General features: G+C 34.6%; 1 protein-coding gene across 1 annotated transcript; it reads right to left on the bottom strand.

Moving 5' to 3' along the window:
* Positions 1-1,950: 1,950 nt before the first annotated feature.
* LOC143231350 (serine protease 42-like) lies at positions 1,951-17,757 on the bottom strand. The gene is made up of 6 exons (XM_076465892.1): positions 16,926-17,757; positions 15,221-15,300; positions 12,075-12,175; positions 8,170-8,438; positions 5,958-6,112; positions 1,951-2,164 (listed from the first exon to the last, which is right to left on the bottom strand). The coding sequence occupies exons 1-6, from the start codon at positions 17,704-17,706 to the stop codon at positions 2,003-2,005; spliced, it is 1,548 nt and encodes a 515-aa protein (XP_076322007.1). The 5' UTR covers positions 17,707-17,757; the 3' UTR covers positions 1,951-2,002.
* Positions 17,758-18,033: the final 276 nt, after the last annotated feature.

Consider the following 18,033-nt stretch of genomic DNA (forward strand, 5'->3'; position numbering starts at 1 on the left):
TCTACAAAGGAATAGTGGAATTGATTGTAACATTATGATATCCCCACAGCTGAAGTGCTCGTTCGATGGGATAGGAATTCTAACCCATGACTCACAGATTGTGAGTTCCAGCGTCCTAATCACCTGAAGGAGTGATTATTAAATTTCGCTGTTTAATCAGAATAGCCCAATAGTTGTCAGTAGGTGATTTTGACTGGTTATCTTTATTTATTTTATATACTAAAAATTAGGAAAGATTAATGCTGGTAACCGTTGTTTATTTTTGAACAAATATTTGGAAGAAACAATTATAGAATATAATAATAAGGACTTCAACACGTTACATTCATAAACGATTCATTTTATAAACTTATGAAGTTATTTTCTTTTATACGGTTTTTTGTAATAACATCTCACTCCATGTTTTTGACTTGAGTAACAGTTAAATGCTCTGTCATAATACGTTCTGTTGAAAGATTATAACCATTAGATACTCAGTCAATGATCTGGCAACCTCAAACGTTGTTATAATACGTTAAAATTAACTGTTTACTTGACTGTATCCTTTTAAATTATGTCATAGAGGTTGCTTTCGCTCTCTCTCGTTGGATGTTTCGTTTTCTGTTGTTTTTTTAAAATTAAATGGCAACTGTCTAAGTAAAGAACAAACGACTTTTAATTGTACATATGTTTACAATAAACTAATATAAGACTCGACAGTAGAATGATTAGAAACTTTATATCCGGAAGTGAAGAACAAACGATTTGTATTAGCATGTATGTTTACAGTAAAAGAATATAGAACTTAGCAATAAGATGGATTGGGGAACTTTATATACAGAACTAATGAACAAACAATTTTTAATTGCATGCATGATTACATTAAAGGAACATAGAAATCAGTAATACGTTTCTTAATTTTTTTTTAAATTTCGAACAAATCTATTCAGGCGCAATCTGTGTTAACTGTCCATAACGTAGAGGTGATAGACTAGAAAAATAGCCGCTAGTCAACACCACTTGCCACCAATTCTTGGGCTACTCTTTTACCAACATAAAATGGAATTGACCGAGCATTATAACGTTTCTGCGGTGAATATATTCGAGCTCACGACTCAGAGACTACAAGTAAATTCTCCTAACCACCAAGATTTGTCAGACTCTCCCCACGAGTATAAGCATTAGGAAACCTCATACTCGGAATAATGGACAAAGATATTTAATTTCACGTATATTTACATTAAACTAATATAAGGCTCTATAGTACAAAGAAATAGGCAGGTTCATATCTGATCCAATGAATGATATATTTTTGAATCCACTTATGTCAACATTGAGTTTAAACATTCATTGTTTATGCTTCTTTAACATGTTACGGACTGTTTAAATGTATTTTCTCTTTTATAAAAGTAAAACTGTTTAAACATGTTTCTTCTTATTATGATTTATCAAGGTCAATTTTTAGAATAAAAAGTGATTAATTAATACACACTGCTTGTGAAAAAAGTCATTAGCGCGAAATAGTAAAAAAGAACGAACTCTAGAAACAAGCCTTTTAGTTTCTAGCTTATAAAGATTATAAAACCACTCTATTCAGTGCTATACACTGCAGTTGGCTTTAAGACACATACGGAATGACACTAATTAATCTTCCAAGTGTATATACAGTTAACAGATAAATGTATAACGTATTATTTCAAAGTAACATGTGTGCTTTAAGATCTATAAGTAATAAGAAAACAGTCAAATATTTCTTTTCGCGTGTCTCACTTCTTGTTAAAGATTTCCCTGAAAATAAAATTCCCTTCACTTTAGAGATGAGGAGGGAAATAATCTAAAAATGTTCTTCTTTTCATACTTGCTTAAGTAATACAATTAACATTCGAATCTTGCTTAATCATCTTCGAAGAAAGACATTTTGAGTTCTGAGATCCACAACTTTCTAGAGGTTTATTTATTTCCGGAAACTAAATTCCGTAAGTGGTCGTTGTAGTCAGTTCTACCAAGGAGAGTTACGAGTGCACTAAAACACAATTATCTGATTAATCCAATCAGAAAATTTTGTGATACGAGTGTAAACACCCGGTTGGTTAGGAAGAGCACATCCAATTCCCCAAGAAATTATTCCCGCTAAAATCCATTGTCCATTCTCTTCTTGAATCACCATTGGTCCTCCAGAGTCACCCTTAAAAATATAAAATAATAAAATAATGAGCTTTAAGTTGTGATGAAACACAAAATAAACTATTAATTTACATTTACTGTCTCCAGTGGGCTTAACAATTCTATGCACTTAAATTATATTTAATTTTTAAAATACAGTTATCTAATGGTGGGGCCCCGGCATGGCCAGGTGGTTAAGACACTCGACTCGTAATCCGAGGGTCGCGGATTCGAATCCCCGTCACACCAAACATGCTCGCCTTTTCAGCCGTGAGGGCGTTATAATATGACAGTCAATCCGTTAGCAAAAGTTGGCCTAAGAGTTGGCGGTGGGTAGTGGTGACTAGATGTTATTTTTCTTTATACTTACTATAGTGAACATAGCCATGGATCCACAAGCAGCATGGTAGGTATACAATTTGTTAAAAAGCAAATGGAAACTATTCCCCACCTGTAAGGTTAAAAATTCTATTGTTGCACTGTAAGTGTGCTTTCATCACTCTACTTGCAAGTGCTGTTAATCTGTAGTTTGACGAAAACGCGAACGAAATAAAACTATCACAGTCCATTGAAAAAAAGATACTTAAACGAATGAAGCCGTAAAACTTATCTTAGTAAAATGGACGTGTATGTCGGTATCTAGGTACAAAACCAAATTTCTGTACCATCTATTGAATACCACCACAAGCAAGAATCCATTAGAAATTTCACACCTTGGTTATTCAAGATTCAGAGTTATAGAAACAGATGTCTATTACGTGCAACAACCATTTATTTATAATAGAACACAATTTTAAATAAAGGTTACTGTCCTCATAACAAGAACATAACTTTCACTTGGACTGTATGTGAGGATTTGATTATACTTCTTTTGATGTAATGTTTAAGTTTAGTTTGTTTTGTTTATGAATTTCGAGCAAAGCTACACGTCTCTAATTTAGCAGTGTAAGATTAGAGGGAAGACAGCTAGTCATCACCACCAACTTTTGGGCTACTCTTGTACTAACGAATACCAGGATTGACCGTTACTTATAACGCCCCCATGGCTGAAAGGGCAAGCATGTTTGACGCGACGGGGATGCGAACCCGCGACCCTCAGATTACGAGTCGCACGCCTTAACACGCTTGATCATTGCGGGCCAAAATAAAAATTTCCAAGTTATTTTGACTTCAGGAATTAGGAGGAATCGTCAACTGCTGAATCTAAACAAATATTAAAACTTTTAGAGAAGTGGTTCTCAACCCTATTAGGACTAATGTCTAATTTTTGTCACTAAGCAACTTATCAAAACTTTTAGGGCAATAGTTCTCAACTTTTTCAGGACTAATGTCTAATTACTGAAACAACCAATTGGTCAAATTCTTTATGGCAGCTATTCCTATCTTTTATTTTTCGGCAACCCTGATTTCCGAAATATAAAAGTCTCACCATCCTCATAATCACAACTATACAATTATCAAGAGGCATATATCATAAGTTATCATCAGTCAATCTATTATTTTCGCTTACCTTTGATACTAATATATATATTCAGATTTGGAGCAGGTCAATAAAATGTATCATCCTGTTAATCATCCTTACATGGTTAGTAATTAAAACTTTTATAGCATCCAAATAGGAGTCATTTCAGAGGGGAATTGTCAGTAAATCAAGGTGAAAGGGTGCCACTCAATGGAAGGTATCATTTGAATGTGGATGTTCACGTGACTTATTATACCCTAGCTTCACGGAGCGGTGTCAAATGCCAGATAATTCCAAAATGTGCTGTCGGAGGTCACATAGTTTCAAAATTTGCAACTAGAAAGTTGGTAATTCAAACCGTATTACTAGTAGGCGGAGAGTTCCAACTGTGTTACTAAGGGATGGGCGGTTATGCAGACAGATGTTTTATTATTTGGTTAACAAGCAAACCACCAGGGTGTGTTTTTAAACCTGTCTGAATATGACAAAATCTATTACTTCATACTCTACAGTTTGTAACATAATATTAATCTTGAGTTATCGTTATATGCAACCTTTTGCTTAGTAGTTCATTTCATTGGCCACTTACTTAACATTAAGTAAACGTCTGAATACGTAAAAATAATATTTTTGTATTATATTTCGTCTATTTGTTTACAGTATCTTACAAAACTGTTTAGCTCCCTACCAAAAGTATCATATTTTGGAGAAATACAAATAACGTAAAGTATTCTTAATGGACTTATTTTAATTCAAAACTGTAATGACCAAACTTAGCACTGTTACGTGTGACAAAAGTTTGGATGTCAGCAAATCCTGTAAAAAAAATATATAAATTGAAATCTGTTGATTGCACGACTATCCCGCATTCTAAATCAGTACTTGGTGGAAGCATCTTTTGCAGCAATTACTGCTGTGAGTCTTTCTGGATAGATATTTACCAATTTTTGTAATGTTTTCAAATTGTTTTCAGCAAAATTGCTCTAATTTTGACAAGTTCATTAGGAGCCATTGATGAAGAACAATCTTCAAGCCTCACCATAAATATTCTATTAGATTACAGTTGGGACTTTTACAAAGCTTCTCTAGGAAATTCACTTTCTTCTTTTGAAAAGCCTTGCACTTCGGATCATTGTCCTACTAAAATGTGAATTTTCGATCCAGTTTTAGATTCTTGGCTGTCTCACATAGGTTTTCTTCTAGGTTTCATTTGTTTTGAATTTTCGCACAAAGCTACTCGAGGGCTATCTGCGTTAGTCGTCCCTACTTTAGCAGTGTAAGATTAGATGGAAGGCAGCTAGTCATCACCACCCACCGCCAACTCTTGGGCTACTCTTTTACCAACGAATAGTGGGATTGACTGACACATTATAACGCCCCCACGGCTGAAAGGGCGAGCATGTTTGGTGCGACTGTTTCTTCTAGGATTCACCTGTATTTTCAACCATCCATCTTCCCCTCAATTATGACAACCTTCCCAGTCTCTGCTGATAAGAATCCCCATAATATGATGCTGTCACCATCATGATTGACAGTCGGAATAGTATTGACTGGGTGATGTGCTGTGTTGGGTTTACCCCATAAGTAACGTTTTGAATTTAGGTAAAAAAAAATCAATTTTTGTCTTGTCTAACCACAAAATCTTCTGCCACGTATCCACAATATCATTTATATGCTTCGTTACAAACCCCATACTAGGTTTAAGATCATTCTTTTTCAGCAATAGTTTCTGTATATCGAAACCTGGTGTTTAAGTTTTATAATCCTTCCGATTTACCATTGAGCTGTCGAGAACTATTTTTTAATAACAGAAAAACGAAACAAAAGACTCATTAATACATAAATAATTAATGTTATACTGAATATACCGTAAACTAGAATACGTTATGATGAGAAATTAAATAAAACTATAAAATACACAGTCTGAATGAAAGTATCATAGATCGTTATTAGAAGAGCGTAATTTGTAAAAAACTTAATATACATTACGAAATGGTTTGGTATAGTTCGTTTTTAATTTTGCGCAAAGGTATACGAGGGCCCTCTGCACTTTTTGTCCATAATTTAGCAGTGGAAGACAAGAGAGAAAGCTAGTCATCATCACCAACCGCCAACTCTTGGACGATTTTTACTAACGAATAATAGGATTGATCGTGAAATTATAACGTTCACACAGCTTGAAGGGGGGGGGCATAGATCAAATTCGCGTGTTACAGATTGGGAGTGAAGCGCTCTAATCACCTAAAAGTCATAACCAATGAGTTGTGACACGTCATGATTATTTAAATAAATGTTTTTGATATTTATTGATTCCAGACTTACGATTCCTTTAGCATTTCTATGAATAACTGACCTCACAAGAATCTAGTCCACCTTCTGATAGTCCTGCACAGATAAAAATATCTGGTATATGTTCTATGTACCCAGCTTTTCTGTACATATCCATACACTCCCTGTTTGTTATCACAGTGACGTCCACGTTTTGAATAATGTCTGGCAGAGGACCGTCTAAATAGAAAAAAGAAATAATTAATTATAAAGTAAAAATTAACTATTCGCTTAATTCCTTTTTATACAATTAAATATCTGGGATGTTGTCTAACAGGCTTATTTCAGTTTGATAGAAGTGGCCTTACAGTTTTACAGCTCGTGACTCTTTGCTTCAATATACAATATGTCACTCACGATCAGTTAGAGATGTCTAGTAGTGATACTCCATGTTTAAATTCGAAGTTTAGATAAGAAAGAGATGTTACCATAGCATCTTTAACATCTCGGATGATCTAGTGGGATGCGATGCGAACATCAAGAGTATTCCGTATATTTTTGATGTGGACATAAGTTCAGCAATCATACAAGTCTCTTCACACATTCTGTCGCTCTCCTCTTCTTCAAGGGGTGTGTCAACCAGAAGTAAGGGGTCATTATACATTAGTCTGAGATCAGGACCAACTGTTAATCGACAGTGGGGTGTGGCCCATATAACAATATAGTTTCACAGGATGTAGAGGTTAGTATACTCACCATTGCTTATTTTCGCCCTACTGCTTTGTGCACCATGCTCTTATACGGGTTTGATTTACTTCTAGATTTGTTACGTGTGAATTTGCGACTTTTGCAAAAACTGTAAAAATAAAAAGAGATAAAACAATGCTGCTGTACTGGACATACTACTTACGTTATCGTAGACGAGCTGTTTTATGTTTTTGCTATGTGAGGAATGTACTTCATTGGACTTTTGGTACGTATGTTAACATTGAAAAATTTGTTCTGAACCACTTCTACATTAAAACAACATACATTTGTTTGTTGCGGCTGTGGACACTTTATTCATTTTCGGGGCTTACATCCTATGATTCAGAAAGTCAAAACAGATAGGGTGTGGTCATATAATAGTCGGCCTTTCTCATGCGTCTAAACGATTGTATCATTCGTTTTACATCTGTTCCGTATTCTGCTAATTATATTTGTATCCAGTGGTAAACAGTCTGCCGTTATTGGCCAGTCTCTGTTCGTCCTTGGCTCGTGAGTAAAAATATCTAAATTTTGCGACTCGTGCAAACGTTGTTGCAATTTAAATTTTGTAATTCACAACAAAATGCCAATTGTGGTAAGATTGGGTAAAACTTTTATATCTATTGTAAACTAAATAAATAGTTAGTTCCTTTTAAGTTTACTTTATTGACCACTAGATGCGTAACAATGAACTTCGGAAGATGATTGATTTGTGTTTTCTTATAGCAAAACCACGTGAGGCTATCTGCTGAGCCCAGCGAGGAGAATCGAACCGCTGCTGGTAGCGTTGTAAATCCGTAGACATACTGCTGTACTAGCGGGGGGACAAATGATTGATATTATGGTATTGTTTTTGATATTTATAATATTACAAATGATTATCCTTTATTTTTGAAATATTGAATTGTCGCGTTATATATATATCAAAACTCGTTCAGTATCAGACGTATCCTTAAATATACATTACGAAACAAGAAAGATATGTTTTAATACTTCATTACGTATATAAAACTATAAACTATGGTAATCTGTGGGAAGTTTGAAAAGAAGTACTTTATTCTTATGGTAGTACAAAATTTCAAACTTATATATAGTTAATATCAGACTTTTCTATGGCTAAACAACGATTGTATAGAATGTCCCATATTTGTCTCCACATTGCAATGTTAATGAGGTAGGAAGTTGCATATTTCAAAAGTGTTTCCATGTCAGTGAATAAGTATTATGTATGTATAAGAATAGTTTACACAGCTATGTTATACACTTACGAAAACTTTTATAAAGATGTACCGATACTGCTAAAAGAGAAATCTAATTAATGGCTTTCTACAACCTTCCATGGAGTCAGTAAGAAACGCTGGGCTTGCATATTCTTTACCTTCATAGAAGCTTGTAAAACTTGTGTCAGTATTTGAAGTTTAATTCGTTAGAAAATGATAAAGATATTCTTTGCAACTTGAACTTAATCGAATGAACCTAAACTGATTAAACTATGCACTTAATTTAAAATCATTTTCAGAGTTTATTGGTAATTGCTATTGTTTACTCACCTTCATAAAGCCTACCCCAGCCAGTAATTGTGGCGTTTTGGCCAACATAGGTATTGTTTCCTGAAGGAATACAAATAGGCAGTATGTTTCTCTGGAATTTTACAGGTTCGTAAAACCTCAGCAAGGCGAGATCGTACTCAAATGTGGCCCTGTCAAATTTGGGATAAGAAGCGACCAGCTGTACTCGTCGTTCTACGTGGGTGAGTGGTTCGTTTTCACTGTGTATGTTATATTCACCAAGTCGGAGGAGGAGTTGAGATGAAGGTACGCTGAGAATATAAAGAATGAATATTTGATTATATTTATCTATATATATATATGTAACGGTATTTCATCAACTCGTGTATACTTCTTCCATCACTCTAGCATATGTGGGATAATGTACAGCTTTAAAGGTGCGATAAAGAACGAACTGCTATAATCGAAATTCAGGTCAGTGTTGTAAACATTTGTTTGATTGATTTTGCACGAAGTTACATGATGATTATCTACACTAATCGTCCTAATTTTGATCTGACAGGCTAGAGGGAAGGAAGCTGCTTAACACCACCCACCGTCAACTCTTGGGCCACTCTTTTACCAAAGAATAGTGGAGTTGATAGTAACATTATAATATCCCTACGGCTTAAAAGTAAAGAGAAATGTATTTTTGTGTTTTTATACGATGTAAACCTCTGTTCTACAGTTTGGTACACTAGCCCCTAACCAGGTCACAAAACAAAAGAAAGTGTTAACACCTCTTAGATCTGTGTCATAAAAACTTCTAATCTTGAAATAATCAGAATTAAGATTTAAAGCCCCTGATGACAAGAAAACCTCCTTGAAATAAAAATGTGTCTCAGGACGGCTTTGTCAACCTAGAGATGACTTAAAAATATTAAAACGTTGTTCTCTGCTTTATTAATATAAAAGTATTAATACCCATACCAGCCGTCCTAAGATATATAATATTTAAAGCCATTAACTCAATATAATTAATATAATAAAGATAATTACGTTTGCTTAAATACATTATTTAAGTAAACATTACATTATATACCAAACACACTGTTTTTTTTACTTCCACGTAAGTACTCAAACAGAGAACAGTCAGTTTTACCTCAACTGTTCGATAAGAAACATCTGTATATTTTTAGCTATGTGTATGTGTGAATTGATGAAGAGGCAGAAACAATGTGAAACAGAGTGATAGAAATGTGTCAAAAAGATCTATATATATATGATTATATCTCTGCACCCTACCTGCTAGATTAGAGCTATATTACAGCACAATTGCTACAAGTTTCTGGTCTAATTTGTACTTTAAGAAGCTTCTGGAAAATGACTAGAAAGTAATCCTTAGCTGTAAAACCGTATTGCTGTTATTCATGTCGGCAACAGTGTTTTATGTGGATCTTGACAAAGTAACCGTAAACATACTTTAAAATTGTTACACTAAATATGCTAAACCTAAATACAATATGAATTTACTACTATACGTAATTTCATCCCAAAGTGCCTCCCTCCCTAGTAGCACAGAGGAATGTCTGTGGAATCACACTGCTAGAAACTAGATTGCAAAAACCCCTTGGCGGGCTGAGCACAAACAGCCCATTGTGTAGCTTTGTGCTTAATTCTAAACAAACAAACAAATCATCCCAAAATAATTTGGTGTCAATAGGTGGAGAAACACAATTAATGCAAAATTTACTAGAATGTGTAATTAAAATTTTGTCTTACCTAGCATTCAATGAATAAAACGAAATGATAAGCAAATTTTACAGTAAACTGTTTTATACCAGCGGATCCTTCTTGATCTGTGTATAACAGTAAGGAAAGTTTTATATTTAACAATAAAATGACTAATTATTTACACTTTTTTAACAATATGGAACTGACACAAAGCTACCCAAAGTTACATAACCGATAAACTAGAGAGAACGCAATTAATCAACAACACCGCCTGTGAGATATTAAGCTACTTTAATCGAATGTGATTATTACTCTTATCACGCACCCATGATTCCAAGATGCAAAGCGCGATTTTAAAGGGGATAGGGGAAGCTGCGGAAAAGCAGCTCAGTTTATATTTGTTCAGTGTGTTCATAAAAATGCGTTTCTTTTACACAAACATATATCGAAACCTCAACAAATAAAACGTGATTCATTAGGAATAATATAACAAGTGCAAACAATTTTGTATAAACTTAAATAAGTTTGTTTGTTTGTTTCAGTATTTCGCGCAAAGCTACACGAGGGCTATCTGAGCTAGCCATCTCTAATTTAGAAGTGTAAGACCAGAAAGAAAGCAGTTAGTCATCACTACCCACCGCCAACTTTTGGGCTACTCTTTTACGAACAAATAGTGAAATTGACTGTCACATTAAAGCGCCCTCACGGCTGAAAGGGCAAGCACGTTTGATGCGACGGGGAATCGAACCCGTGACCCTAAGATTAAACGTCAAGCGTCTTACCCACCTTACGGAAAAAGTAACCTGGAACTGGATAAACGTCGGAACCTTCCTGTTGACATACATTATCTGTCTTTATAGAACATTTATAATAAAATAATAGAACAATATTTTAAGTATTTTGAGCTTATGTTCTCTTTGGCGGATGACACTCAGCATTTGAGCAGGATCTCGAAAGACTAATAGCGCTAAAAACCGGGTTTCAGTACCCCTGGTGGGCACAATACGTATAGCCCATCGTGTATCTTCATGCTTAACAGCACACATGTAAATAGAAGATCAAAGTGTATATCTTTCTGTAAATTCAGTGAGTTTTGATAAAGGCTTAATAAAAATTATATATATATGAGGTCTGTTCAAAAAATACGCGGACTGTTTGAATTGCGCGGCTCAAGTTGGTTCCAGGGGAATCCGCTTGGTGTCGCTAGGTTCGCACAGATCAGCTGATTACGACGCCATTTCCCGATTGCAGATATCTTCATTTGTGTATTAGCTACGCGGTTTTGAGTGAAGTGCGATTTTTTCGTTTGGCGGATTTCAGAATGAATGACCTGAAGGAGAAACGACTTGCTGTGAAATTTTGTGTTAAACTTAGAAAATCTGCGACTGAAACTTTTGCTATGCTTAACACGGCTTACGGTGATGTTGCTATGAAGCGTACGGCATGTTTCAAGTGCCATGAACGTTTTAAGGATGGTCGACAGTCCATTAAAGATGATGAGCGTCCTGGACGTCCTTCCACGTCAACCGACGACCCACACGTCGACAAAATCAACACCCTGGTGCGGGCAAATCGACGTATGACTGTCAGGGAGCTTGCTGAAGAGTGTGGGATATCAGTTGGATCTTGTTACGAGATTTTGACCGAAAAATTGAAGATGCACCGCGTTGCTGCGAAATTTGTGCCTCTGAACTCGTGAGGTTTTGGCCAAACACTTGATCACTGTTCTTCCCCACCCCCCTACTCACCTGACCTTGCTCATTGCGATTTTTTCTTGTTCCACAAACTCAAAAGACCCTTGAAAGGAAGAAAATTTGAGACGATTCCCTAGATTAAGGCAAATGGGGCGAAGGAGCTGGAGGACATTACAAAAGAAGCGTACCAGGACTGTTTCAACAAGTGGAAACATCGTTGGGATAAGTGTGTGCGTTGGGGTGGAGAGTACTTTGAAGGGGTCCCAGACCTGTAACTTCTAAATAAAGTACATTTTGTTTTATGACGTCAGTCCGCGTACTTTTGAACAGCCCTCGTATATACACACACATTATCAATTCGCAAACGTGTTTCCCGCATCCTGTTCTTTGAATAAACATAAAGATAAAACAGCTGACAATAACTCGAGAAACTTTGTATAGTTCTTTATGCGGTACTTTAAAAAAATAAAGAAGTGTAGTATTTGAATTTTCAGTCCTAGCATTTGGTGCAGTGGGAGTTGAGTCGATTCTAGAACTTACCTATGCACACAGTGAGCTGCAGTGATTGCCCAGAATTCGTTAAGTAAGGCTGCTCCACATTTATGAAGGAACTTATCTTTCTTCCACTGTCGGAGGGAGATCTATAAAGAGAAATCAACCAGACCAATAATTATAAAATAACAAAGAAAAAAATTCGTAGTGAAGGTTGTAACGAGCATTAGGTCATTAAAGAAATGGTGTTTTAAAGTGTCATTAAGATGATTCACCAGTAATATTGATGGTAAAAGTTTGTTAACGTCTCTGTGCATGATGTGGCAGATTTTAGTTTCCTAGTAAATATATGAACTCCAGGTAAATTTATTACGAATTACTTTCCATATGAGAATAGACGAAATTTCTATGACTGTGGCCACTGCTTTACGAAATAATCATAATATAGCATTCACCGGTTTCGTAGCTAATCTTATATATGCTATAAACCATACAAATAATTATGAACTTCATTTAACTGAGACAATAGTTCTAAGAAACTAGAGAATCAGTAAAGTGTAATGAAAAAGTAGAAGTGACACCTACACAAGATGACAACGAGGGAACTTATTGAAACGTTGGAAATTCCATACTTATATATATCCAATATTTAATGTTTTTAGGAAAAAATATATTATCTTAAAATTAGAAACATGATATTCAAGGTTTATATAAACAGTTTAAAACTGTTGAAGTTGTTATCCGGCCAAAACCTTTTGTCGTCTTTTTTATACAGAATACCTCATATTTAAAAAACTTATCGTGCTTTATTAATTTATTACGATAGATACAATTTTTATATTTTTTGCACTATGGAATGTATTTACTACGAGCTTTGATAAAATAATGCATTACACATCGTGCACTCATGTATTCCACAATTACATGTGATAGCCTTTAAAAGAAAAGTTTCCAAAACTTGTAAAAGTAGTAGAAATTGAGAGAACATGTTATTACATGTTTAAGAAACTCTGGTTTGTTGGACTTGAAGTAATGTCTTTACTTGACATTTTAGCGATTAATTCTGTGTACGGACAATAAGCTTTACCTGTAATACATGATAACTTACTAGTACGGACAGTAAGCTTTGCCTGTAGCACATGATAACTTATTAGTACGGACAGTAAACTTTGCCTGTAACAAATGATTACTTATTAGTACGGACAATAAGTTTTACCTGTAATACATGATAACTTATTAGTACAGACAATAAGCTTTACCTGTAATATATGATAACTTATTAGTACGGAAAATAAGTTTTACCTGTAATACATGATAACTTATTACATATAGTTTTCGTTATGTTTACACGGCTTATGATTTTTCGTCTTTAGTTTATTTATGCTTCAAACATACAATTATGTCACAAAAATTTTATTATATTCATTTTGAAACTTATAAAGTTGGATAGTTTTCAAGATTGTAACACATACACAACTAAGTATCAGCAACGTTTGTTATACTTACCACCATAGTGTACCATAAAAACAATCAACTTAAGCAACGTTTGTTTTACTTCTACCATCTTAGTTTACCATAAAGACAACGAACTTCAACAACGTTTGTTATACTTACTTAGTTTACCATAAAAACAATCAACTTTAATAACGTTTATTATACTTTTACCATCTGAGTTTACCATAAAAACAAACAACTTCAACAACGTTTGTTATATTTACCATCTCAGTTTACCATAAAGATAACGAACTTCAACAACGTTTGTTATACTTACTATACAACCAAACTTTTGTTATATGGACCACCCCAATATACCACATACAGAAACAAACTTGTGTTATATGAACCACCCCAGTATACCACATACAGAAACAAAATTTTGTTATATGAACTACCCCAGTGTACCACATACAGAAACAAGCTTTTGTTATATGAACCACCCCAGTATACCACATACAGAAACAAACTTTTGTTATATAAACCACCCCAGTATACCACATACAGAAACAAACTTTTGTTATATGAACCACCCCAGTATATCACATAGAGAAACAAACTTGTGTTATATGAACCACCCCAGTATACCACATACAGAAACAAACTTTTGTTATATGAACCACCCCAGTATACCACATACAGAAACAAACTTTTGTTATATGAACCACCCCAGTATACCACATACAGAAACAAACTTTTGTTATATGAACCACCCCAGTGTAACACATACAGAAACAAACTTTTGTTATATGAACCACCCCAGTGTACCACATACAGAAACAAACTTTTGTTATATGAACCACCCCAGTATACCACATACAGAAACAAACTTTTGTTATATGAACCACCCCAGTATACCACATACAGAAACAAACTTGTGTTATATGAACCACCCCAGTATACCACATACAGAAACAAACTTTTGTTATATAAACCACCCCAGTATACCACATACAGAAACAAACTTTTGTTATATGAACCACCCCAGTGTACCACATACAGAAACAAACTTTTGTTATATGAACCACCCCAGTGTATCACATACAGAAACAAACTTTTGTTATATGAACCACCCCAGTATACCACATACAGAAACAAACTTTTGTTATATGAACCACCCCAGTGTACCACATACAGAAACAAACTTTTGTTATATGAACCACCCCAGTATACCACATACAGAAACAAACTTTTGTTATATGAACCACCCCAGTATACCACATACAGAAACAAACTTTTGTTATATAAACCACCCCAGTATACCACATACAGAAACAAACTTTTGTTATATGAACCACCCCAGTATACCACATACAGAAACAAACTTGTGTTATATGAACCACCCCAGTATACCACATACAGAAACAAAATTTTGTTATATGAACTACCCCAGTGTACCACATACAGAAACAAGCTTTTGTTATATGAACCACCCCAGTATACCACATACAGAAACAAACTTTTGTTATATAAACCACCCCAGTATACCACATACAGAAACAAACTTTTGTTATATGAACCACCCCAGTATATCACATACAGAAACAAACTTTTGTTATATGAACTACCCCAGTGTACCACATACAGAAACAAACTTTTGTTATATGAACTACCCCAGTGTACCACATACAGAAACAAACTTTTGTTATATGAACTACCCCAGTGTACCACATACAGAAACAAACTTGTGTTATGCTTACCGTCCATGGCCATTCTCCGAAATCAGATGTCTCTCCACCAACGATTCTCCCGACAGGACCCAAATGAGGCCGACCACACACTAGTATCAAAAGTCCAATTTTCATGTTTTGTTGTATCCAAACAAATTTAATAATCTGTCTTTATTGTTTAAACATTGCACCGAAAAAATGTTTAATATGTGTTGAACTCTAGACAAAACATAAAAATATAAATTTATAATAACTTAATTGACACAGAGTATACAGATAAACGTGTGTTGCACTGAAAGTAAGAAAAGAAACTCACACCAAACCGGTTTTAGCTTAACTTTAATATGTAATAGATTAACATTATTGGAAGATAAAAAATATGTAAAAATCCAAGCGAACAGGAAAATTTTCGGGATGCGTGTAGCTGACTTTATAATAACTAAAACAAAGACTCCAGGAGTTATAGGTTTAAACTGCTCACCTCAGCTGTAAGAATTATAAAAATCACGATCATAAAATCCACAAATATATTTTGTTAACGTCTAAAGTTTCGGCTGCTAGCTTTCCAATGGGTTCTTTACTGTTGAAACGTTGTAGAAAAGAACAGAATAATCTTTATAAATATAACAGCTCTGTCTGTTTTCTGTTGTTTGTCCATATAACTACTTCACAGGGTGTGGATGGATCTTCACCAAAGTTAGTATGGAGGTTTATTAGGTCCATGTGTGAGTAAAAACGAAATGCTCAGTTTGGATGTTGTAATTTTATGGGCGTTTTCTCTAACACTACCTCACCTCATGGGGATCAGTCTTCATCAAATTTAGTGTGGAAGATATTGGGCCCATGACAAGATACATTCAAATTTTCAGTTTTCCATTTTGGTTTTTCGGTTTTTATGGGCGTTTTCTACAGTTACATATAAGTGAAGCAACTTTTCACGTTCAATGATAACCTTTCATTGATCATAAATTGAAATAACTTCCATCCCAGGGGCAGGTACTCCAGCTGGTATAAAATTTAGTTGATGGAACATAATACAATATTAATTATAAATTTTAATTCTTTCACTAAGATGAATAATTTCAGTGAAGATAAGAAAGAGAGCACGAATGATATAGAGGTCTAAGCTGTTCATTGATTCACTGCAAAAAAAAATTGGGATATAATATTGTTTAAAGGGAAAGAGACGTTGCAGGGTAAAAATAATTTTGAGATACAAGTATGAAATATGCTGAGAAATTAGATAGCAATAAAAGTTAAAGCGAAATGTTTATACTTCGTAGCATATAAAAAATACACATTAATACATTTGTCTCACTTTTAGTAAATGTAATCAAAATGAAAACATCAAATCAGGTAACATAAGCTTGCACCAAAATCAATAGGTATAGTGTAATAGGGGATCGGGATGAAGCACATAGAATTACATGAGAAACATATGGAAGTGTCAGACAGTTAAGTTAGATCCTCAAAACGAATTGTATGTTTTATTAATTCTCGTCTATTAGCTCCATACCTATAAATAGACAAACGTATATAGAAATTGCATGGGTCAAATTCTATTATTATTCATAGAGGATTTTTTTCACCTTAATAACCTTTTTTCCTCTGAATTTTGTCTGGATAATTTGTATAATGATTTCTAGTCTGCACTTAAACAACTAAACTTCATCAAATTGAACAATATAGTGAACAATAAAATAGTGTAAAGTTTTAATGAAACATGTTAACACACCTGTTCTGAAATTCGACTCTTCATTAGATGTAGACAAGTCGGTTGATAATGACGGTACAGTTATTGGACTGGGGGTTTCCCTTTCAGGCTCATTACTGGTCCATGTTTGAGTTGTCTGTTCGTCTTTTTGGATTCCGGTTTCAGTAATAAACGGTTCTATTCTAGTTTGTTTGGTAGTTAGCGAGAAACTGAGTTCATCTATCAGAGTCGGTGAAATTGTATTCTTTGTTGTTTCTGTTGTAGAACTAGATGGAGATCCTGCATGGGAAACCAATGTTGGCGCAGTTGTAGATTCGATTATTTTGTGCTGGTTTGTGGACACTTCTTGTATTGTTTCTTTGGTTATATAGCTAGTAAAAACTGTTTTTGTAGATGTCTCTGTTTGAAACAAACTTACAGGAGACACAGTATTAATGCCTGTAGTGTTTTTTGGACGCCACGTTGTAATATGAGAAGAAGAGGACGGTAATGTCGCTGATGAGGTGTGTTCTTTGTTTGTTGTGAGAGATATTTGAGGAAAACTCTCCGAAGCAGTCGTGAATGTATTAGTGATTACGGTGTTTTCTGTTTTGGAATTATTCATAAAGGAGTTTTCTGTCGATTCTTCAAGATTTTCATCGCCATTCGGAACTATTGGTTCGATCTCATTAGTCACAATGGAGAATATACCTGCTACACCGGTGACGCCTGGCGGTAGTTTGCAACAACTCATGTAAATGAACCCATCCTTACAAGATGCGAGATGCGTTCCATTGGCAAGACTGCAATACTGTGCAAACATACATACGCCTTTCTGGCGAGTTTTCAAATCTTTACAGGGAAGATAGTCAATAAGTCGACTGTGAACTAGGAGAAAAACAAACAAACAATAAAAACAAGTGCATTAAATTATTAAAACATATTATGAACAACTGTATCATCAATAAAGGTACTTTAATTTTAGCTTTATAATTGTTTTTATTGCTGTTTAACAACTTATTACTTATCATCAATGAGGATAATCGTAGTATTAGGAATTTTTTAAATGGTTATAAAAACTCTGATCAATGATTATTTGAAGAAAATCAATCGATCACACAATCTTGTGATGGTTTTATTATCTTGAAAG

The sequence above is a fragment of the Tachypleus tridentatus genome, chromosome 11 (genome assembly GCF_004210375.1).
Source record: "Tachypleus tridentatus isolate NWPU-2018 chromosome 11, ASM421037v1, whole genome shotgun sequence".
Taxonomy (NCBI): Eukaryota; Metazoa; Arthropoda; class Merostomata; order Xiphosura; family Limulidae; genus Tachypleus; species Tachypleus tridentatus.